Raw genomic sequence first — 24,505 nt, 5'->3', positions numbered from 1 at the left:
AAAGCACCATTTATTTTGATGACCTTAAACGAAAACGACTTACCACTATCGCTTTCTGTCTTTTTGAACTATACGAAATTTGTAAAAGATTTACAGATTTCAGCAAGACCTTTGCTACGGCTTTGACGAATTGAAACCCCGAATATATAAATAAACGGCGAAAGAAGCACAATGCGTTATACCTTCCGTGTGTGAATTGGTATCAATAGACTGTTGTAACGTTATTTCTAAAGCATGTTATACTTGCGATGTAAAAGCGCACCCACTGAAGGTTTAAAAGACGCATAATAATATTAAATATAATATCAAACTATGTCGAAATAAAAAGTAAATACACCAAAAAAAATTAAATAAATGATATTTTGAAATAGACTAGAAATAGAATAATAAAAAAAAGTAAATAAGTGTTGTTGTGTAGTACATATTGCTTTATTAATGTATGTTTTTATTGGTTTCAGGTTTTATAGTTGAGTTCTTTTCATATCCAGTGATAGCAGGTTTTACGACAGCAGCAGCTTTAAACATAGCATCTTCTCAAATAAAATCGCTATTGGGAATTGCTGGAAAATCCGATACATTCCTGACTGCTTGGATATCTGTTTTTGAAAACATCAAACAAACGAGACTGGCAGACTCCTTAATGGGATTATTCACTATTATATTCTTAGTGATGGCAAAGGTTTGTATCATATCAAAATTCTATTCTTGATTTTGTTTATTATCATCATCTTTCTGTTTTCCTTTATTCCTGAACGTTATAGACTTCGGTAATTACATATATCCATAGGTTTACATACCATTATTAATCCCCTTCACAATGTTTTGTCTTCTAACCATCTGCAACCAGTTCTTTTTTGTATTCCTGCGTTACCTACTTACTCTATGAGGATTTTCTGCTCTTACCATCCTAACTGTTGTTCTCTCATATTGTCTCATAATTTTACTGAATATTTTTAGTAATATTCAGTAAAATTAATTAGTAATTAAAATTTTTTCATACTTCTGGCATTTATTTATTTTTTAAAGGTCTCTGACAATATTGACATAAAACATGAATACTTGGACATGAAATGGACGATAATAAAATTGGTACCAAATAATCAGTTTTTAATGCCGCTTTTCTACGTTGTGTGTCTTCTTTGTCAGTCTGAAGCAGTCATCTTAAAATTAATTATTTGTCGCAGTTTATTCAACTGCTCATCTACCCTTACAGAGTCTTAGTAAAAAATATAAACTTAAATGTAAGATTTAAAAGATGGTGAACGATGAGATACATAATGTAGTAAACGCAAAATGGAGAAGATCTAATTTACAGAGAAATTATGGGAAAAGCAGCAGTACAGGCATCAAATTTGCTGAATGAGGGTTAATATTCGATTATTTTGCCAGTTTGTCAGGAATACATCATTCCCGGATGACACATTCGAATACCTTTTCAATGAAAAAAGGCTACATCCATGAAATAATGACTGATCATTATGTACATTCGAATTATTAAGGCGCCTCGAGTGCCGAAAGACCGCACATGAGAAATTATTTTAATATAAATATCTCATGCCATCTGAGGTTCGAAACCTCAGACGTTTAGAGTAAGATCTTTAATCATGTCGCTATCGGGGGGATTTGATAATAAAATATTATCTATTAATATTATTATCTATAAATGTTAAAATAAAAATATTATCTATTATAATAAAATGTTCTATTTTTTAGGAAATCAGAAGATTTGGTTCATTAAAAAGACGATCCGATTGGTCAAGAAGAAGAAATATGTTTGGAATATCTATTTTTATGTTTTCGTTAGCAAGTAATGCCCTTGTAGTCTTATTTTGTAGTGTACTTGCCTACATATATAAGCAAAACGGAGAAACACCCTTCAAACTAACAGGTATGGCTACTACGGAATATATTTTAATACATATTCAAGCATATTATTAAATAAACTCAAAACGATGCTTCACGTGCTACGTTTATGGTAGTTTGGTTTGTTTTCCTCCGTTCTCAATCAGCTGAGCATCTGTCAAAACGCCCCCTATAATTCGTTTACATCGCCAATAAATTCTATTCATTTTTTTTTTCAAATCTTGCTATTTTGATATTTTAAATTTTGATATTTTCACATGTTCATAAAAAATTTAGTACCATATATGTACATTTTAACATATTTCATGTTTTTTTACATTACTTTTTGGCTGATTTGGATGGGCTGTACTTTTATAGTGGATTCAATGGTCTGTTTTCTTTTTTTTTTTCAATTTACCCCGTTTTTTGGTAGCTTTTTTTAATTAATAAATTTTCAAAACCCAAGAGAAGATGGGATGTCATGAAATATGTACTTTTTTTTTAGTACAAAGTTTTTATCTTCTTCTAATAGGTAGTTCTGTGTACTCAAAAGTACATTGGCATAGATCTAACATTTTCCTTTCTATTACAAACCTAAATTAATTCGAATGCTTCTCTGATAGTCGTCCCTACGTAAAATAAAAACACTCATTCATCTGATGATTTAAGACTTAGTGAGAATAAGGGGCGTGCATGATTTGGACGTTAAATTTAAAATTCGACACTGAAAAATAAAATTACCTGTTTCTGCATACATGATTTGGACGCTGGGTGTAATTGAAATGTAAATGGAAAGTCAGGTAATAAAATTCTAGAGATTAAGCTTGATAAGGTTTATTTGTCACTTTGAAATAAATACGATATACATTTTACGAAATGGAATCGATCGATACAGTTAGTTTGATACTCTTGTATCCTATTTCTAACGAACATAATTTTTTTTCTACTCTTTGGATCTTTAAGTCTATTACTTTCACTATTACAGACACTATTAATTTTAATGTAAGTTTCAGTTTAAAAATTTTTTAAAACATCAATAAAATGGAAAATATTTGGATGAGCATGGTAAAAATTATCATTAAAACGCGAGTGGAACGATTCACAAGCATTAGTTGTTAATTGTAAACTCTCACTCATCGCAGCCCACATCTCCGACGGAAATGTTGCGTGGTCGCCAATGTAGTTGTCCAATAAGTAGTCGGAAAACTTTTCAATTTTTGAATCCTTTGGTTGAATAGCCATAAAATCATATATGAAAGATTCTTCGACTTCTGAGGGAGGTAAAAATGGCAGCACAAAAATATATTTCAGCCATTTAGATATTTCACTGTCTGCCAATTTATATTCCCGAATTAAGCCACAACCACCGATATTACGATACCAAGCTTGCATAAGATGAAAACGGCACCCTTTAATGTGCACATTTGAAAATTCAAAACGCGCAGCATTGTGGATAGCAATTTCAAAATCGGAGAAAATGATTTTTGGATTGAATTTTAGACCAATTACTTCACATTTGCGTTTCAAAACATTAAATAGTTTTATATAGGTTTGTTCCGATTTGTCGGGAAGTAAACAATAACACAATGGTATATAATGTCCATTGATAAATACATGTATGGTAAAAAATTGCTTGAAATATTGAGCACAGTAACTAAATGTACCGTCCATATAAATCGTTTCACTGCCGCACAGAAAACGCATGTTAGTGTTACACGAGAAGATGATAATGTTAGAACTTAGTTCAACCGCAAATATAAAATTCTCGTCTTTAAGTGTTTTGATATTCATAATATTTACCGCAGCAATAGTTTCTTCTTTACTTTTGGTCAGTTTCGGTTGAGCCATTCGCCGTTCACTGTATATTTGATTTCGTATTAAATTAACGTCTTTAACAGACATGTGACTCAAGCAATCTACATTTTCTTTCAACGCACTATGTATGATTTTGGACGGCCTTTCGGTCAAATTATCCTTAGCCTTCCTTTTGGCACTGCTACGCACAATCTGTCTATTAAGCGTCTTGATATCACACTCGTTATTATGTTCTAGATTACTTCGGATCACTAACTTTTCTGGCCCTTTCGTGAGTATCTTCGCTTTACACGACCGTTTTACGCACCTCCAATACGTTTCTCCCGATTTTAGTACTTTATCTTGAGAAAAAGTAAAACTGTTCACTTTGAGCAAAATTTTACCACGATTACTTACTAACGTTGAAATTTCCATGTTCACTTTTCACTATTCTCTGACAAACTAATAACTAGTAACTAAGTAAATTTCAATGACCATCATTAAACCCTAATTAAATCTAATATCTGGTACCTGCGATAATCCTTCCGGCAGCGTCCAAAACAAGGGTACTTTTAAGACCCTCAGGTACTTCAGCGTCGGAAACATGCCCGCCCAGAATAAGCCACAACTTTACTTTAAAATAAGTTTATTTTGACGTTTCGATTTCCACTTCGGAAATCGTTCGAATGTCTGAATTGTCAATATGAATGAGTCAGATAAAATGAAATTATTAGAAAAATAATTTTTTACCTGGTCGTGTGAAACGTCGAAATAAACTTATTTTAAAGTAAAATTTGGGCTTATTCCCAATAAAAATACTTGTAAATTGCATTAAGATCCCACAAGAAAATAGCTTCAGAACAATATTAATAAACTCTGTCCGGGTCAGATGTTAATAATTGTTAATTGTATGCATAGAAATATATTTCTCATATTTTTTTTATAATTGAAAGCATACAATTATTGTGTCTTGTGTTAGTATGGATGTTTAAATATATATTTTAATTTTATTGTAGGTGAAGTCAAAGGAGGACTGCCGTCTTTCGGTTTGCCGCCATTTAGTACTAATTTTAATGGTACACATTTGTCTTTCAAAGATATGTTGAATGAATATGGATCAGTAGTTATATTTTGTCCATTAATTGCCGTCCTAGAACATATTGCCATCGCCAAGGCTTTTTGTAAGTATGCAAAGTTTTTAGTGTTCATACATTTTAGTGTTTCTAAATTTATAAAAATATCTAAATGTTTTGCATCAATTAATTTTTGTAACAAACAGAAATCGTTAAAGGTATCTCTCAGGAAATATGTTTTACCTGCCACTGCATTTCAGTACGACGTATTAGTTAGTTACTAAGAATTGGAATGTTCTACAAGATCCCTACGGGTCAAATCATCTACCAAAAATCTTTTCAATTCATCAAGAGATAAAGAAACCAATCCATCCAAAATTCTCCTATTAAAAGAGTATGGAGGAAAGTAAATTGCTTTAAAAATCGAAAACGATTAAATAATCTACCTATTGATCCGGACGAATCATGGATAAGTTTTACAAAAAATTTCACTAGATTAGGTTCCGAATGATATTTCCTATTCGATAGTTACTATTTCTAGAGGTAACCTTTACTTAAAACGTCCGTTTTACGTATGAGAACTAAGACGGGGATCAAATTCATCATATTACTGTATGCGAACAAAATATTAATACCTACTGCTTCTAGTAAAGACAATATATCTTATTTTACGATCTCTAATCTGACCAACGAACACAAAATCTATTTGGCAGAAACAAGCACCAATTCCAGAGAGCTGGAAAGAACATTTTGTGTTCTTAAAACCTTTGAAAGACTAATTAAAAATATATTAAAACAATGGTTATAATTTAGTGATATGCTCACTAACTTCCAATTTGGATTTAGTAAATTTAAGTCTATCCAAGATGCTATAACTGCTCTAGTAGCATCAATACAAGTTATCTTTGATTGGAAAAAGACTGATTTATTTAAAAATTAATTAGAAAATTTTACCCTTTCGACAGTCCAATATAGGCCTACCGCAAGGTAGTATTTTAAGTCCCCTTTTATATATTTCATATAATACAGATTTAGAAGAGATTATGCCAAATAAGACAAAATACTCCAATTCGCAGATGATGGTATACTTTATTCATCAGACAAATCTTTCTAAAAATAATTTAACATCAGCTATTTCATCGCTACATGAATATTATGAATCAAACGGATTAACGATATTAGAATTTAAAATAGAAGTCTGCTTTTTTCTAGAAAAAATAGAATTCCGAAGGATATAATAAATTGAGGTCAATACAAATATCTAATTAAAAACTGTGTCAGATATCTTGGAACTCATTTTGATAGAAAACTTTTGTGGAAAGATCATATAGACCATGCCAACAAAAAAAAAGTGAAAATAATATTAATATCCTAAGAGCTTTCTGTAAAACAAACTAGGGTGCAGATTCTAACATTAGTTTAATGTTTTATCGATCTATAATACGACCAATTTTTGATTATATCTGTCACTTGTATGGAAACACATCGAACATAAATTAAAAAATGAGGTAACTAAAAAAAATAAATCTCTACGCCTGTGTCTCGGGTATCTTAAACCTACACCAATCAGCAATGGAATTTGTAGCAGTTGTACCTCCATTGATTTTGCGGAGACATTATCTCATCGACAAATATGTAGTTCGTACCATTGGCAAAACCACAATAATTCTAAAAGTTATACATTTAGCTATCTTAGATTTGACACAAAGGTACTGGTTTAAGAAAAAATCTTCACTCCTGGCGGAAAGCTACACAAGTCATTTAAAATATAAAGAGGTTCTATATAAGAGTCATCTTCCACAAGTTTATACCGAAAATCCCCATATATTAATCTCAATAAAATTAGAAAAAATGACCTATATATTTACTGACGGTTCGAAAAAAGGAAATAACATTGCATGCGAAGTACACCAACATAATTCTGGACAACGGTATAAATACATGTTACCTAATGAAGCCACCATCTACGCAGTCAAAATGCTGGCAGTAAAGTTTGCTCTCTCTCTCTCTCTCTCTCTCTCTCTCACACGTTTTGACTGACGAAATTAAGGACTGTGTAATATTTACAGACAGTCAAAGGGCATCAGAAATAATGAGTTTAAAAAATAAATCCAAGCAATTAACCCATCTTGAAAAAATGAGATTTTAAAATTGTATTACAATGTTGCAAAGCTCGAAAAAGTTATTATTGTTTGGATCAAAGGCCATTTCGGGATAAAGGGTAACAATACTTAATGCCTTGGCCAAAAATACATTATCAAACGGAGAAAACATAAACAACAATATTCTAAACGTTGGCTCAGATTAAAATGGCAAGCAAATTATATGAAATCTCAAAGAGAGTCATCCTTTAAACAATGGCAATTCAAACTTCTTGAAAAAAGATGATTTTATTCAGAGGCCAACAGATGATTTATAAAAACTATTAACAGAATAAGAAATCAGACCATGCTCTAAAACTTTCATTATACTACAAAATGAACCTTCCAGACACTCCAAACTGCACATGTGGAAAATAGATAATACGTAGGTAGATTTAAAATATATCTAATTTGTAACGAAATATATTGCCTACCTCAGGGTACGAACATAGGGGTAGAAATAGGGGACAGAAACTATGGGGGCGAAGATAGGGCAAGCAAAATAATTCGAAACGTACGCGAACGGCACTCAGGGGGTTGCTGGAGAGCTGGGGTCGTGGGTAAGTAAAAGACAAGGGGGTTGAGATTGGGGTAGCTACAAAAATATGAAACAAAGGGGTTACTTACGTAAATCTCCTGGACAACTGGATTAAGACAACAAGAAAGGCTTCTAGCAATTTAGAATAAGGGCGCCGCTTTGAAGGATCCTAAACTTGCTGGAGGAAAGAAGAAAAGGGCTCTTCCTTCCTAAAAAGTAAACACGCAAAAAAAAGGTTAGGAGATTTTTTAAAATAAAAACAAAAATGGATCAGAGAAACAAATCAAACGTTTATTTTTGTCTCAAACAAACAGTTATCAAACATATAAATGGCACACAAAAATATACTATATAAATAGTTGCCAAATACAGAATAAAAAAACTTACATGTGTCCGTTTACAAACTACGTTTACAAAGGGGTTGGAGATACTACAAAAACTTACAAATGTTACCGCACAGAGATTAACCTTTTTTTTAAACAAACAAAACAAATAAATATAAAAAAAAATAAAGCTAGCTGTCATATGTTAACATTAAATTTAAAAAAAAAACAATTAAAATGACAGCTAAGTTAAACCATAAAATTTACAATTTATTATTTATTACAAAATCCCTTTAAATTTTAATGAAAGCAATTATTACTTTTAGCAAAAAAAGTCTGTCTTTACTTTAAAATTAATATGTTAAATGTTACCTTGATTTCACTGTTTCGCACTTAACTTTAAAATTTGTTATACATCTATGGAACATCTATCTGGACATATTCTCCAAAAGGGACAAAGCAACCATTTCCATACTCAGGGACGAACAATCAAGAGATGTAGAATTAGGTTCGGTGGAGGAAGCAAGCTGACGACGGGGATATCCTATATAATCATTTTACAAAATTTCTTCAGTTCCGGTGTACTGCACAAATCTTATGATGATTACTCTGTTCTAAACTGCCATTATGCAAAGAGTATTATCACCTTAACCGGTCTTAAGACATAACACAAAAAAATTGAATCGACTCGCGATTCAAAATCGCCCAAACATCTCTTCTGTCTGAAATTTCTTGCTTCACTCTCTGCTTTAGATTTTACAAATTCAACCAAAATAAATTTCCCTTTACGTCTCACAGCTACTTTTTGTGGTCTATGAACCTAAACAAACAATCTACCCTTCTTGACCTCATTCTTAGCAACGAACCGACAAAAAAAAAACATTGAAATATTCCTAGTTTTATTACGTATTAGAAAAATTGTATTACCTGACTTGCAATATTATATTAGGGGACTCGAATGTAAACAAATGACAAAAACAACTGAATACCAAAACTTGATATTTAGAATCTCAACTTAAAATGCCATAATATATTGATCGTTTTAAAATTCATTTGCAAACAGAAAAACGAAAATATTCCACCGACAGGGGCGTCTTTAGAAATTTTTAACATATAAATATTTCGTAGTTAAAAAAAATTTGAAACGCTACAAATTAAAGTGTGAAAAACAACAAGAAAATATTGCAAGTTTTTATGAAGACTTAGAAAACTAAATATCTGCTTCTCATTTCACTTAGATGAATTAATTTTTCTGGAAACATAGAAATCTTCAATTGTATTTTTAGGTTGATTAGAAAATGTAAATATAAACTTTAAACAAAATAATGTACCTACTAACCATTAAGACGAAAGTTGTAAGTAATCTGCGAACTACACCCATATTGTAATATACCATATGAAATTAAAGAATAAAAATTTAAAACAAAATTAAAAAATCGAGTTAAAACTCGAAAAAAAAATCATGAAAATATATTATAAGGAAATTACAAAACAAAACAATTAAAAATATGAAAAGAAAAAGAAGGACAAGAAAGTCCAATACATTTTTTAGTCTACATTCACTACTAACTCGAACTCTGATTGTAGATTTGTGAATACAAGTTACAAATAGTCTGGTCATTGGTTATGCCAAGACCATAAAAAAATATGAGTTAAACAATGTTTTTGTCTCGGAAGAAATAGCTAGATAAACAGCTTCCTGAAAAGTTTTCCACAACTGTTAACGATTATCTATTGTTTTGAAGTAAATAATAAATTTAATATGATTTCAAAATATAATAATTCATTTTCTTTAAATCATGACTACAAGGTGGCAAAGGAAACCGACTCCCATTCAACTGTTTAGAAAGCCATGTTGAATTTTGTGCATATACTTCTTACGATTAGTGAATTAGTGAATGGTCTTTATTGTGTTTTCTTCTTTTGCGATATAAATTTAGTCTAAGCCCGTGTGTGTTCAATATTGAAGAATAATCAATTAAGTAGTTAATGACAGATCCTGTATGACTTCTCCTTATGAGTAGTAGATGAGAATGGTCTTCATTTTATTTTCTTCTCCCGCAGTCCAAACGTAGTTGGTTAAACTTGTGGAAGTTCTATGTTGAAGATTGTTCAATTCAAGTAGTTAATAACAGATCCTGTACCACATACGACTAGTGTATTAGTGAAAGTCTTCATTTTGTTTTCCACTCCTGCGAGATAAACTGATTTGTATTTTCCCGTGAAAGTTCAGCATTGAAGATTGGCCAATTCCAGTATTTAATGACATATCCTATACCTGAATTCTCCTTACGAGCAGTGGATTAGTGAATGGTCTTCATTTTCTTTTCTCTCCTATGAGATCTACGATACAAACGTAGTTGGATCGTGAAAGTTCATTGTTGAAGATTGGTCAATTCCAGTAGTTAATGACAGATCCTGAGAGATCTAGAGAGGACAAGTAACATAAACTAAAAGTTCTAACTCTTGCACAGGTTGTATTGGTGAGAACTAAAACATTCTTTAATTTTATGTTGTCACATGACGATCTTGGAATATTAGTTATAGCATAGTGTCTATATTTTCTGGTCTATCAGCCAGACTTCGGAGAACGTTAACGCAATACGTCCTAGAGCTAAATAAATTTAAATTTATTAAATTCATAAAACTACAGAACGATGGACCGAGATGGAGCTTTACTATCAAATGACAAAGCGAGTATATAGGTGTCTTAACGTCGAAAGTCATAAAAAAATCATCATAAGGATATGTTAATTTGTTTCAATTTCAAATAACCCTGATTATAACCCAATAAGCTTTCAGTCTTTAATCTGAAAACTGCTAAGATCTTGATGGAACTATCGCGGAAAGCAGTAAAATTACATATTAACAACCTATTTACAATAGGTACTCGTAGCGATAGATTTTTAGGTTACCAACGCCCAAAAGGGCTGCAAGAAATTCCGTTTCATAGTGAAAAACTGATATAACCTAGTCAGAAGTTCTAGTAACGCAGTTTCTGGCCGAGGTATTATTGTGTCTTGCCTCGTTAAGAAAAACCTATTACTCAAGTTTTCTTATCTCTTGTTGTGAACTTCGGAGGTTTTGCAGATCAACTAGTCAGTTCTTTCAGCAAGAAAGGGCAATATATCACACAGCACTGGCAACTAAAATCTTTCTGTGAGATACATTTGAAAACAGTGTGCCTTCAAATTTCACAGATTTTTCTGTGGAAGCATTTATTTGGAGTAAGCTAAAACTATGGGTTTCCTATACAACCATCCATTGACAATACAGCAGTTAAAAGAGAAAACTACAGACTCGATAAGACAGATACAACAGTCTATATTTTCAAATATGACCAGAAATGCGCAAGACGAACTGTGCCTCCAATGTAACGGAGAACTTAAAGTCACCGATACACTAAAATGCCAGACCTCATTATACTGAGATTTGATTTCATGTTCCAACACTAGTATTGATATATCCCAAAATTTTATAGCTGCATTCATATATACCTATTAACATAATAAAATCATTGATATTATAATGTATGCTTTATTTTAGCCAAGGGTAGATCTTTAGACGCCACCCAAGAAATGTTAGCTCTGGGAATCTGCAACATCATGGGCTCGTTAATTCAATCAATGCCCGTAACAGGTTCCTTTACGAGAACAGCAGTAAATAACGCATCTGGTGCAAAGACTCCAACATGTGGAATCATTACAGGTATCATGGTACTACTCGCTCTCGGATTTTTGACCTCTACTTTTCAATACATTCCAAAGAGTACATTAGCTGGTGTTATAATGGTAGCTATGTACTATCTGTGTGATTTTGCTGCCTTTTCACTGTTGTGGAAATCAAAAAGTAAGTATTTTTATCTTAAGATTCAATTATTATTACGGTTTTTATATTTTTTCTTACAAAATACTCTTGACAGTTAAAACATAAGTAGGCATCACTGCGTAAAGCTACTTTTCGAGAAAGGCATCACTGCGAACGAATACGGTCATCGACAATATTCAATTTCGGTCAGGAACATTAGTGAATCCAGCCTGCCACTAAATATAGCAAACGCCAATTATGATGAAGTTTCGTTGCATAGATTTTAAAAGTACCCGTCTTAACAACATTTTTGAAGCAAATCCTGCCAACGAAACAGTGACAAGCACAAGTATACCTTGATGAATGAATGCCCAATTTCCAAGCATCTCGCTGGTGGAACGATTTCGGACACATTTGTTTTTTGTTTGGCCCAAAACATTTTCCATTCACATATCTCTTAAGCTTTTGGAAATGGATTTAAGACAGAAGGAATCGCCAAATCTGGCGACTGGAGAAATGTTCCAGTAATTCATACCTCAAATCACTCAATTTTTTTACTGCCGAAGGTTTTTGTGAGAGGGTGCATTGTGGGATGAGAGATTTCGTTCACAAACCAAGCCCTTTCTCCATAATTTTTTGATAGAGCTTGTCAAGATGGGGATAGTATTTGCCATTCATTTGTTAGCTCTTTCAGATGTAGTTGATTCCACTGATTTTTCTTTGGTTTCAGATTTTTAAAGTGGCCTAATATGTGGCGAATGATATATCCTCCGTTATAACAAATCGGTTGTGTTCAAAATGGAAAATTGGTTGCATTCTTCTTAAAATCATATTAATATTACTAAGGAAGTTTATGTTAAATTTTTAAAGTTAGTTTATTTTCGGATCAGAATTTAACCAATGCGACATTCTTCTTGTATAATTCATTGTCATACTAATTGTTGGTCTAAAATTTGCAGGAAAGAGAAAATTTTCTTACGAATTAATTGCCCTTATCTATGACTAATCTCTTCCAAGTTGATGTGTTTACTGTCTTTCTTGTGCATAATGTTGAAAATTTAGAAACCACCACGTTTAGACTCCGCTGATCATTTTTTTATAGCGGATATTAAAGATTTAAACTCCTTATAAACAATTCAAAACATTGTAAACACGAACAAAAAGTTGTTGTGAGAATTCACAAAAATATAATTCATACACCCTAATAATTCACTTAATAATGGAAAGGGCTTATCCGAAAAATTAAAAAGGGTGGGAAAAAAGTACAATATTACAACAACGTTCAAATCAACCAACACACCGATATCTATTCTATCCAAAACCAAACCAAACAACATACATGACAGATCAAAGAACTGCATTTGCAAAATAACTTGTGAATTCAACAATTTTTATGTGGGAGAAACCTTAAGATCACTAACTCTTAGGATAAATGAGCATGAATCACACATCAAAAACAGTGACTTTGGCAGATCTCAGATATGCAAACATATCTGTGATAACGAACAAAGAGCATAATGGAAAGAAGCATCAATAGCCATGAAAGAAACATGCATCGTTTAACTTAATGAAGACGAATATTAGCAAATCCATCAACAGAATGCAGCAACCAAATTTTGGTCAAATTCAAAGTATTTCAGTTTTTTTTATTTTTAGCCCTATTTTGATGATTTTTTAGCACACTGTGTAAAAATTTATAAATTGTAATTTAGTATAGTGAGTTTTTTAATAAAATTTTGTATTTAACTTATTATACAGGGTTAATCGAAAGGTGGTTTTTGATCCTAACTTGGACGACATGATCTTGGTTTTAATGAACAATGATATAAAACTACATATAGACAATAACATAAAAAAAACAACTTAAATGTAACAACCTAAGTATGCAAATAACGAAAGAAAAACTACTAAAAAAAATTTAATACTTTTTATTGCCTCCCCTAGCCTCTATAACTGTCTGTACACGTCTACTCATGCTGTCTATGAGGTTGCGAATATCATCTTGCTGGATGTTTTGATATTCCTCTTCTAGAGCGAAGTTCGTTAATTGAGGCTGGTGCGATTTCGCGACCTCTAATATTTCTAAGCATGTCGCGACCTCTAAGCATGTCCCAAACGTGCTCTATTGGGTTCAGATCTGGCGAACACGCTACCCAGTTCATTTTATTAATACCAACTTCCTCTAAATATTGCGTGACACACATTGCAGAGTGGGGTCGCACATTATCTTGCATTAATAGAAAATCATGGTCGATATATTGATAAAAGGCCGTGATTCGCTAAAATTTCCTCAATATACCGGTGTGCAGTCAACGAACCCTCAATAAATACCAATTCAGTGTACGCTTCTCGGGATACTTCTGCCTATACCATCACCAAACCCCCTTCATGGCTAACGCGGGGACTGAAAGCGCACTCCGCAAATCTCTCTCCAGTTCGACGCCATACTCGTTCTCTCCCATCTGATGAGTGAAGACAGTATCTCTACTCATCCGTAAAAATAAAATTACTCCATTGTCCTAAATTCCAATGTAAATGTTCCCTGGAAAATTGTAGTCTAGCCACTCTGTGCTGTGGAAGTAATTTGGGCCCAGTTGCTGGTCTGCAACTTTGCAAACCACATTCGTGTAATCTTCGACGAACTATAAATACACTTACATTATTGCCTCGAACCTCTTGAAGATGATTTCTTGTTTGCACCGCTGTTAAATGACGATCTCGCAAAGCGTTGACTCGTATAAAACAATCATCTAAAGCGGTAGTTTTGCGCTTCCTGCCACTTCCCGCTTTACGCTTGTTTGTTCCAGTTCGTATAAAACGTTCCACTACCCTTTAGATGGTAGAGCGATGAGTGTGTAGTACTCTAGCCACATATTCATAATTTCGCCTGTCAACCAGAGCAACGGCTTTCGCACAATCTTTGACACTAAGAACCATGATCAATCATAGGTAAACAAAAGGTAAGTGCCAATATGACATAATGGTAACAGTAACAATGATAAAATTTCATCAAAAAACTGACTATACAAAATTAAAATTTATAAATATATACACAGTGTGTTAAAACTGTGTGTCTCTAAAAATCTCCAGATCTTGTTTGGAATAAATATAATTGCTCTACAGACATCATGGCGTAAGCGAGATAATTCTCGGACCTTCAAACGGATCGTCTACTAGTTTGACAAGTCGGAGTGCCGTTACATCGAACGGTGTGTAACAATAGAAAGCAGCACCGCCAGTGAATACTTGCTTCTAGAAGATCTGAGTCATTGAACGCCCATCTGCGATTTGATCATAGGCCAAGGGCTGGCATAACAATATACCAACATTAATGGGTTAATAGAAGGTCAGAGAAACATTATCTACAATTAACTGCATAAGCACACAAAACTCACAATTTGATATCAACCAGAGGGTACAACATCACCCTCAGAATTTCAACTCAAAAACTGCAGGATCGAGGCCAAATAAGTCAACTGTCAAATTGGCTGCTTCAATGCGCCAATTGGTAAACATCACAGGTTAACAATTTCTTAATTTATAATATTTTCTGAAAGCTATTTCCGTATTGGAACATATAAATACGATATTTAACTTAAACATGTCACAAGAAAACAATTTCAGAACCTAGATTAATAGAGAAATAGTGCACAATTCAGTACTGGCATATGATAGATTAAACTAGATTAACTATATTAAAGAATAATTGGAACAAAAAATAACATTAAGCGGCAATAGGTATTGTGATTACTGAATCAAGGCTGCTAGGGCGACCTCTAGCAGATTTGACAACAGACACTTACTGGCGACATATTGATTCACGTGACCGCGACACCATGATGCGGAAATCAAATAGAAACTACATTATTATGCTCAAGACAAACAATAAACAAAATACTAGAAATATAAATAATAAGTGTCAGCGAAGTACGATGTTATGCATATATCTTACAAGGCAGAGACGACGATGCTATGCTCCTTTTTTATCTAACGCCAATCTTCATATGGAGTCTGGCGTATTTCTTCGTGCTAAGTTGTGTTTTTGGCAAATTGGACAAACCTTAAATCTTCCGTTTGTCAATCCAAGGTTCAACCACGAGTTATATCAATATAACAAAGAACCCGTTTATAGAAAATTATGCAAAATTACAAAGATTGCGCTGAGCAGGTCACCTTATAAGAATGGCTAATAACAGAACATGAGAGAAAATAGTATTGGATATTTATGTTTCTACTGATATTAACGATATAATTAACTTGTTTTTATCACTCGCTTCTAAAATATCAAAGCATTTTAAAAGTATGTAATACAAAGGTGTATTGCACTTATTTTTAGCAGAAATCATTGCAGAAATTTTTTTTTTGAGTATATATGTTGAGAAAAACAAAAACAGTTGTCTTCCCGCTTACTCCCAATTAATACATGTAATTTTTCAAAAAAAAAATAACCACCGTTTATTGCAGTAGGTAGTCATTATACAGAATTTAGAATATCTTATAAAAACAATTAAATTAGCAAACATGCACGAATGTTACTCTTCCGCCGGACAGCGCCAGAAATCTGTTAACAGCTATTAATATTGACAGTCATTTTAGCTTATTTGTGTACATCGACAGCTACCGACGAAAGTACGAAAAAAAAAAAAAAACTAACTAATATTCGCTCTTTCGCCGAAGAATTTAGTATGTATTTGCATTTCCCGACAAATGTTGATATTTTTCAAAATATTCTCAGCTGGCCAAATCAATTCCAAAACCTTATTAATTTCCTCTATGAAACCAGGCTTTAGCTGGAAATTTAGAAGAAGAAACGTAGTTTAGAATTTGATAATTAATAATTGTACCAAAATTTAATGTATATCTTTATCGATTGTAATGTTACTGTATATTCTTGTAATGTAATAAAATTGTACCTGTGTCAGTGATCTACGCTTTCGAGACACGTAAAGCTAAATAAAAAAAATTATAGTTCTCATTTTTGTTTCAAATTGATGATATACTAGCCATATTTTGCAATCCACTATTTTGTTTGGGTCCACCAGTTTTACTTTTATTCCTTCTGTTTTTTTTTCAGAACTCGATCTTATTCCTCTTACAACAACGTTAGTCTGCTGTCTGCTGATTAACTTGGAGTACGGCATTTTAATTGGAATCGCCGTAAATATTGTATTCGTACTGTATTCTTCGGCTCGGCCAAAAATAGAAATTGAAGAATTATCTCCTCAGTATTATTTAGTCAAATTCAAAACCGGATTGCACTATACCGCTTCCGAATATTTAAGGGAAAATATACTACAAATGTGCAAAACTGCCAATAGTACCGTCATTATTGATGGTGAATATATTGGCAACGTAGATGCCACTGTAGCTAAGGTAAGCTTAGTGTTTAAGTATATAAGTAGAAGGCGGAAAAATGCGCTTTGGAAAATACCATATTAAACTTAAAATATACAAAATATTTTAAATTTGTCGTTTGTAATAAGCAAATTTATTCAGTATTAGTTATATAAAATATTTATAACTATATAAAATAGTTAGATCACTATTTTTATAAATAAGCACTAAAATAAAAATTTTTAAAATATGTGCATTGCATATTTTTCCAGCAAATGTTTTTTATTGAAAATTAAACTTCGATGAACCCGTATTGATCGTAATAAATGTTCTCTCATGTATTATAAAAGCTACAAATCGGTTTTGATGAATTTTTGATTATACGACTGTTGAGTATTCAAGAAGTCAATAGATTTTGGAATTCCTCTTGTTGGAGAATCACTTTTAGCTAATCATGGTGACCATATTTTGGTCATTTATCATTGAAATGAATGCAATCTATGAGAATATGCCAGTAAGACATTTTAATTAGATAGTTTGGATATATAGGTGGTTCTTTAAAAGCCAACAAGTTGTTCTTTTTAAAGTTCCGTCTTCTGTCGAAGGTTAAATAGAAATTAAGTTATACCTTTCTCTCAGAATTTAAAACCAAGAGGTTCTTCTTTTTTCTCTATCTCTTTTACCTTCGACAGACACACACACACACACACAACAATTTTTGTAGAATCTTAGCTCCGAGTAACATGTGTGTTCCAATGGAACAGTGAGCCACATGTCAGAAGATCAAACCGATTACACTCCATAATGGAGTGGTACCTCTCTGACCCCCAAGCTATAACCAACCACCCTTCCCCATCGCAGGACATAACGAATAAGGAGGCTTTATACTGAAAGTTACTTTGGATGCCCTGGGTAATGGGACATCCTCTGTTGTACTTTATGTGGTTAAGTCACCTGATAGGTAGCTAGAAGAGAATAGTTATGAGCTCAGAAGAGCTATTCATTCCTGAGTTCTATTTTGAAAAACTGTCGGGCACACCATGTAACGAGTCCGTTACTTAAATAATCGTTTACCTTTTTTTTGTGACTGGAATCTTTTAATTTAATTCTAAATTAAATTCATATTGAAATATTCTTAAACTAAATATTTAAATAACTCCCAGTAAATCTTATTTTCTAAGGTTGGCATTAAACCGCGCCACCAGTGGTAAGATTCTGAAAGTACATCCACTCGACGACGTGTAGAACCTTAACAGGGCACTTGTCAACTGGATGTGATCGAAGAAGGATCGTTTCGATCAGAGTATTAGCGGCTGGGAAGTGCCATTTTTTCCCGAATTGAGTTTAAGTTTATTTTATTGTCAAGAGCTGTTTGTTTTAGAAGAAATCATTTGAGTTATTTTGTTGTTTGTACGAGGATACTTTCAGTTGGATCACCCTAGCCGGTAAGATGAAATTACAAATAAATTATAAGGAAAAATCCTTCATATCGTCCGCCATTGTTAGTAAAATTCCGATCTATTTTTAATTTCTTCTTTGATAGGTATTTCATATATTTTATACATGTCATATTTCACCTTATTTCATTAAGGAAAATGTGTTATACCTAAATAAATTATAAGTATTAGATTCTATTTCTATCTCAAATTTTTATTTCCTTTCAAGAGTGAAAGCACACAATTATTTATTTCAATTTCATACCGTTTAAACCGGCTAATATTTCTTTTTTTTTCCTATTCTATAATATATAAAGATCATGCTTTCCGTTAAAACTATCTATTTAATATATCCATACATTATAAAAACAATCTCACACCATTCGAAGGTCACTATTTACCGAAAACCATTAAGGTTTTTATTTCAATTTAAGGTCACTTGTTGACATTTCTTGTATCGCCTTTCAAGGTTGATAAACCTTGTGTTTTTCCTTACTTTTTGTACGTACAAAGAACATGAAGTAACACAATTGTTCCTTTTTTTAGCCTACTCCCAGAATCCAGTTGCAAGTCAGGGGAAGAAATCTTTTTTAGTTTTTTTGGGTTGTACTTACTAAGGACAAGGGGAAGAAGTTTCAAGTTCATTAGTTTTTATTGGAAATTTAAGAAGAATTTTAAGTTGACTTATTTGTCTAAGAGTACCTGATACAGGGAATCCAGGTTTGGTGTACCTTTTACCACCTGAGTCTAGTTCTCCACCGGATCATCTTCAAGGGCAACCTACGGAAACCGGCAGGAAGAACTTACTTTTATTTTTGTTTCTCATTCAATTATTTTAAATAACTTTTGCTACGTCCTCTTCAAGGTTTTAACTTTTGGTTCCACTTTTAATTTAAAAATATATCATTAATAATAAATACCTTCAATTTTCTTAAAACATTAATCGTTGTAACTTAATTTAATTATTTATTGTCTACCAAGGGATGAGGTTATAACTCTCCCTTGAATTTCTCTTTGTGAGGTTATCGTGTGCACACATATCCAGAGAATTTTCACTTGAAAACCTAAACAATTCTTGAACGAAAACTAAACTATTAGTGAGTAGTATATAATTATATTTATTATTTATACATTATTATTGGGTATAACTTTTGTCACGATTTGAAATTAAGGGGTATATCAGGGGTAAATTGTTTTATAATTATATTCAGGGATTTTACTGTAAATATAGCTAAATTAACTGTACATAAGAGGTGGTGGTTTAGTATATAAGCATTTAAAATAGTCTGTACCTAAGTTTGGTAATTATTAAAGTTGTGGTTAAAATTTAATATTTCAATTAGTACCTATCTTTCATATTTCAGCAATACAAGATATCTCGGAAGAAAACATTTAACTTCCTGGCGCCCAAGCATTCATTAGAGCAACTTTTATCTTTAATCTGTTTATTTCTTGGTGGTTTTCTTGTCATTAGTTCTTATATCTTACGGTCTCTGTAGGACATGCAAATTGGCCGAATCCTTCTTTGAGTGTCAAGTGGTCATTCTCCTGCATAGTCGCTAGACACTTAATTCTGCTATATTTTAAAATTCATATTTACCCTTTATTTATTTCTTTTACATAATGTATTTCTATCTAATCCCTTCCATCTTCCGTTATTCCACATATTAGTTCGTTGGTGTATCAAGGTATATTTTAGAGTTCACCCTTTTGCTACACTGGATAGAGTCACCCAGACTCCTTAGCACATTTTTGTTACAACCAGTGCACCCCTACCTTGCTACCGCTATAATCCCCTAGAGTTCGTCAGCCCTCTGGGGCATCGCTTAAGGCAACACTTTTTCACCTATAGCCTGCTTGCTCAATTGATAAATCTACAGTAATGACATATCTGCAGCCTCCATGCCATGTTCTCAGTTGATCCAAGGGTGTATATTTGGTTGTCTTATTCACACCTGTCCTATTTTTACATAGGACGTCCCCTGTCAGGCATTGGGATGGTTACATTTACATCAAGCAAAGTCTTAATTTAAAAAAAAATTTAATGTTATACAAAAATGATGATATTGTAACCAAACCATTAAATAAATACACTTTGGTTAATTTTTATAACTATTTTCTTTTTGTTTTCAGAGTTTTAACGTTCTACAAGATGAACTTAACATTAGGAACCAAAAAGTTATATTTTGGAATTTCAAAAAATCTGTGATTAACACTTGCCTAGGAGTTAATGAGAATCTCAAGGAGAACTTCAGGGAAGACAGTTTACAACAAATTATAGGTTTGTATTATTTGTTCCTATATTTTGATTCAGCTACTTGTTTTCGTGTAATTTCTTTTGCTTGTCAAATCATAAATCTATATAGGGTTTCTGCGTTTTAAGAGTTTGTTTGCTTTCATAAACCAGTTTCGCTTTGATTTAGTTCTGCCTCATTTTTATACTTTTTGTTTTTTTATTTTTAATGGGGACACCCATTTTTGTTTCTTGTCTAGATATTCTTTCTATTGCTTTTATATTATTTGTGTGCCTATATTGAAACACATGTTTTATATGTTATAAGTAAAGATGAATTTATCACATTGACCAACACATTTCATGCTTTTATCGTTTTAGAGTTTACAAAACCAGAATCGGAGCCCAAAAAAAGTCTACTTGATAGCATGTCGTCTGTTACACGTTGTTGATGTTGAAACTGTCCTTTGTCCGACCCACAGATGAATAGAATATTAGGGTGTATGTATATTTTTTTAAGGCTTAATACTAACTCTTTTATGTATTGTATCGAAAGCACCAACACTTTATCTGAGATATACAAAATTTTCACTTGATCTTTCGGTCTACTTATATAATTCACTTTTCTAGCTGCATTTTTCACCTACAGTTCTTTGCTTTTAAGTGGTCTCATACATCTGCGATGAAATTGTTTAAATGTTCGTTGTACAACAAATTGTGCAAATGCGTCATCCACACACTATGTTTTTTTTGAATGTTTAAAACTTGAAACAATGACATATTTACAAAATAAGCTGAAGTTAAATTTAAGCAATTTTGAATTTCTACAATACAATACACTGTACAATTCTTAGTACAACTCCTCTGATCTACGAAATTGGGTGACAAGTGTGTGGGCCCTATTAGGCTTATTTAACGCAATACGCTCTATATACATGCGTTCAAATTTGGATTGCGTTCATTGATCCTTCTGGAGCGGTCTCTAGATGGTAAATATTATCATCAATATATTGCTCAAACGTATTACACTAATTTTTTGGTCAATCTTCACTGTAAAATATTATTATTGAAGTCATATACTTAGTTCATGACTGAATCATTGCATGATTACATCAAGAATTACTGAAAAAAATGCTGATGAAGGAGTGTTTAAAAAATAGAAATGAGTATAGTTACGAAAATATGACTGTGGAAACAAGAATAAGTTAAGCAACTGATTTTATTAAAACTATAAATGATTTGTTAAGAATAGTTATATGTACCTTAATTTGAAAGAACATGGGATACAATAATATTACATTATCCAACTCTATTAGAAGAGACACGAATGAAAACGGCTAATATCTTGATATAAAGTTGAATGCTCGAACAAATGAATTTTGATCAAATAAAAGGCAGATATAGAGCACAGTTTATTAATTAGATCTTGCCCAAGTACTTTCGCTTCCTAGAGCATCTTCAGGGGCATCTGAAATAAGCCAAGAAACTTTTTTTAAACTGAAGAAAAATTAATTAACTTCGATAAAAAACTCGAAGTTGATGGTTGATAAAAGTATTGATGTGATTAACGTTTTAGACTTACTTCGTCAATTTTGGCCTATCCAAGGATCAAAGAATGTCATAAACATAAAATTGTATATTACACTACACTAAACAAGGACAAACAGTTTAAATTTTTTTAAAAATAGGCGAAGCTACATTATGATTGGCATCAGAAGAGAGAATGGCTCCTGGTCTTAACGGAAATGTTAAGGTGACATGTGACATATGACAGCTTGGATGGGTAGTCACAATCATGGAGATGTGATCTGCACATTTCAAAATTGTATGAAACTAAGCATTGACCTACAAAAAGAAAGAGCAAAGATGATAAACAGTGGCAAACGCATAGTTTGGAATTCACCAAATCAGCCAGAAGCGTACATAAAAAATATAGCAGAAACTTTACAGAGTAATAATCCCAAACCTCTAAGTATCGACGATCATAATAAATTAATTACAGACTCGGTTAGAAACGCACAACTCAAATTCTGCAAGAAAAATTACACCAAAAGTGAAAAGATTAGCAAAGACACAAAAGCTCTCATGGAAATACGACGAAACCTAAGCGAGAAAGAAAAGGGAAACAAAGAAGAATATAGAAAACTAAATAAAAGAATTTCAGCGGATATTAGAAGAGATATAAGCAGATATAATACTAATGTAATTACTCAAACAGATAAAAAAGAACAAAGGTTTAAAGATAATGAAAAGAGAACTCACACAAAGTAAAAAAGAAATATACAAGCTAGAAGATAAAGACGGAAAGGCAACAACAGATAAACAAAACATTCTGAAAATAACTAGAGAGTTTTATAAAGACCTCTATACCAGCCAAAGATCACAAGAAAATTTACCGACACGAGTAAAGACTCTCATAAATCAGGGATCGGAAATACTTTTACCCATTACTGTGTCAGAAGTAAGATCAGCTTTAAAGGAAATGAAGAACCATCGATCGCCTGGTGACGATGGACTCGTTATTGAGGCAATAAAAGCAGGAGGAGAAATTCTATTAAAATCAGTAAGCGAACTGTTTAATAAATGCTTACATGCGGGTACGATTCCTAAAGACTGGAACAATGCAGTGATAGTCTTGTTACACAAAAAAGGTGATATTACTAAATTAGAAAATTATAGACCCATCAGCCTCTTGACACATATGTATAAACTCTTTATGAAAATCTTAACAAAGAGACTAACACCTAAACTAGATTTCTATCAGCCCAAAGAACAGGCAGGCTTTAGGAGAGGATATGGCACAAATGACCATTTGCACACCATAAAGATCTTAATTGAAAAATGCATCGAGTACAACATACCACTGGTTCTTGCATTTGTCGATTACGAGAAGGCTTTTGATACTGTAGAGTTTGAAACCGTACTGAAAGCCCTAAATCAAAGCCGAATAGATTACAGGTACACGTCACTAATCAAAAACATCTACGAGAACGCTACATCAAGTATACGACTACACGAAGACACAGAAAAATTCAGCTTAGGTCGAGGAGTAAGACAAGGAGACAATATTTCACCAAAATTGTTCACGGCAGCTCTAGAGTCAATATTTAAGAACACCCAATGGCAAGATATGGGCATCAATATAGATGGAGAAAGATTAAATCATCTGAGGTTTGCAGATGATGTCGTATTAATCGCAGATAACTTACAGGATACGGTTTCTATGCTACATTCGCTTAAAAGTCTGTCTGAAAGAGCAGGATTAAAGATAAACTTTGAGAAAACTAAACTTATGACAAATCTCGTAATGAGTGGAAATATAACTATCGACAATAATACCATACAACAAACAGACACTTACAAATATCTGGGACACGAGATCAAAATAAACAGAGACAATCAAACAAATGAAATACAGAGGCGAATAGGCCTGACATGGGCAGCATTTGGCAAACTAAGCCATATTCTAAAAAGTTCAATTCCCATGTGTCTCAAGCGAAAAGTTTATAACCAATGTGTTTTGCCTGTACAAACTTATGGAGCAGAGACTTTAACACTCACGCGAAATCTGCGAATAAACTAAGAGTTGCACAACGAGCCATGGAACGTGCAATGCTGAATGTGAGCCTCCGAGACCACATAACAAACCGACAAATCAGGCAAAGATCAGGAGTTCAAGACGTCATCGAAAGAACCACGAGACTTAAGTGGAACTGGGCAGGACACTTAGCCAGAACACAAGATGGACGATGGATAAGACGAATTATGGAATGGAGGCCCAGAAATTATAAAAGAAGCCGAGGACGACCACCGACTAGATGGACCGACGACATAAAAAGAGTAGCGGGAAACTGGCTACAAGCGGCCCAGTGTAGAGAACACTGGAAAGAACTGAGGGAGGCCTATGTCCAGCAGTGGACGGGATTGGCTGATTGATGAAGCATTGACCAAAGGTCCAACTGACACTATTATAGGAAATCAGCT

The 24,505-nt window shown here is 32.9% G+C and overlaps 1 protein-coding gene across 5 annotated transcripts in view; it reads left to right on the top strand.

Annotated features, from left to right (window-relative positions):
* LOC140439553 (sodium-independent sulfate anion transporter) overlaps nt 1-24,505 on the top strand; it is a 210,724-nt gene that overhangs the window by 182,543 nt on the left and 3,676 nt on the right. For 4 of the 5 annotated variants that reach the window (XM_072529535.1, XM_072529533.1, XM_072529534.1 and 1 more), the window contains exons 4-10: nt 459-679; nt 1,714-1,888; nt 4,653-4,817; nt 11,258-11,560; nt 16,593-16,891; nt 20,422-20,569; nt 20,903-21,022. In XM_072529535.1, coding sequence (XP_072385636.1) covers nt 459-679; nt 1,714-1,888; nt 4,653-4,817; nt 11,258-11,560; nt 16,593-16,891; nt 20,422-20,569; nt 20,903-20,973 — 1,382 coding nt within the window. In that variant the 3' untranslated portion in view covers nt 20,974-21,022. The remainder of the gene's footprint in view (nt 1-458; nt 680-1,713; nt 1,889-4,652; nt 4,818-11,257; nt 11,561-16,592; nt 16,892-20,421; nt 20,570-20,902; nt 21,023-24,505) is intronic. The other variant, XM_072529536.1, reaches the window with a different exon arrangement.

The sequence above is a fragment of the Diabrotica undecimpunctata genome, chromosome 4, assembly GCF_040954645.1.
Source record: "Diabrotica undecimpunctata isolate CICGRU chromosome 4, icDiaUnde3, whole genome shotgun sequence".
Lineage (NCBI taxonomy): Eukaryota > Metazoa > Arthropoda > Insecta > Coleoptera > Chrysomelidae > Diabrotica > Diabrotica undecimpunctata.
Note: the sequence above shows the minus strand (reverse complement) of the source record. Positions and strands in the feature narration are given on the sequence as shown.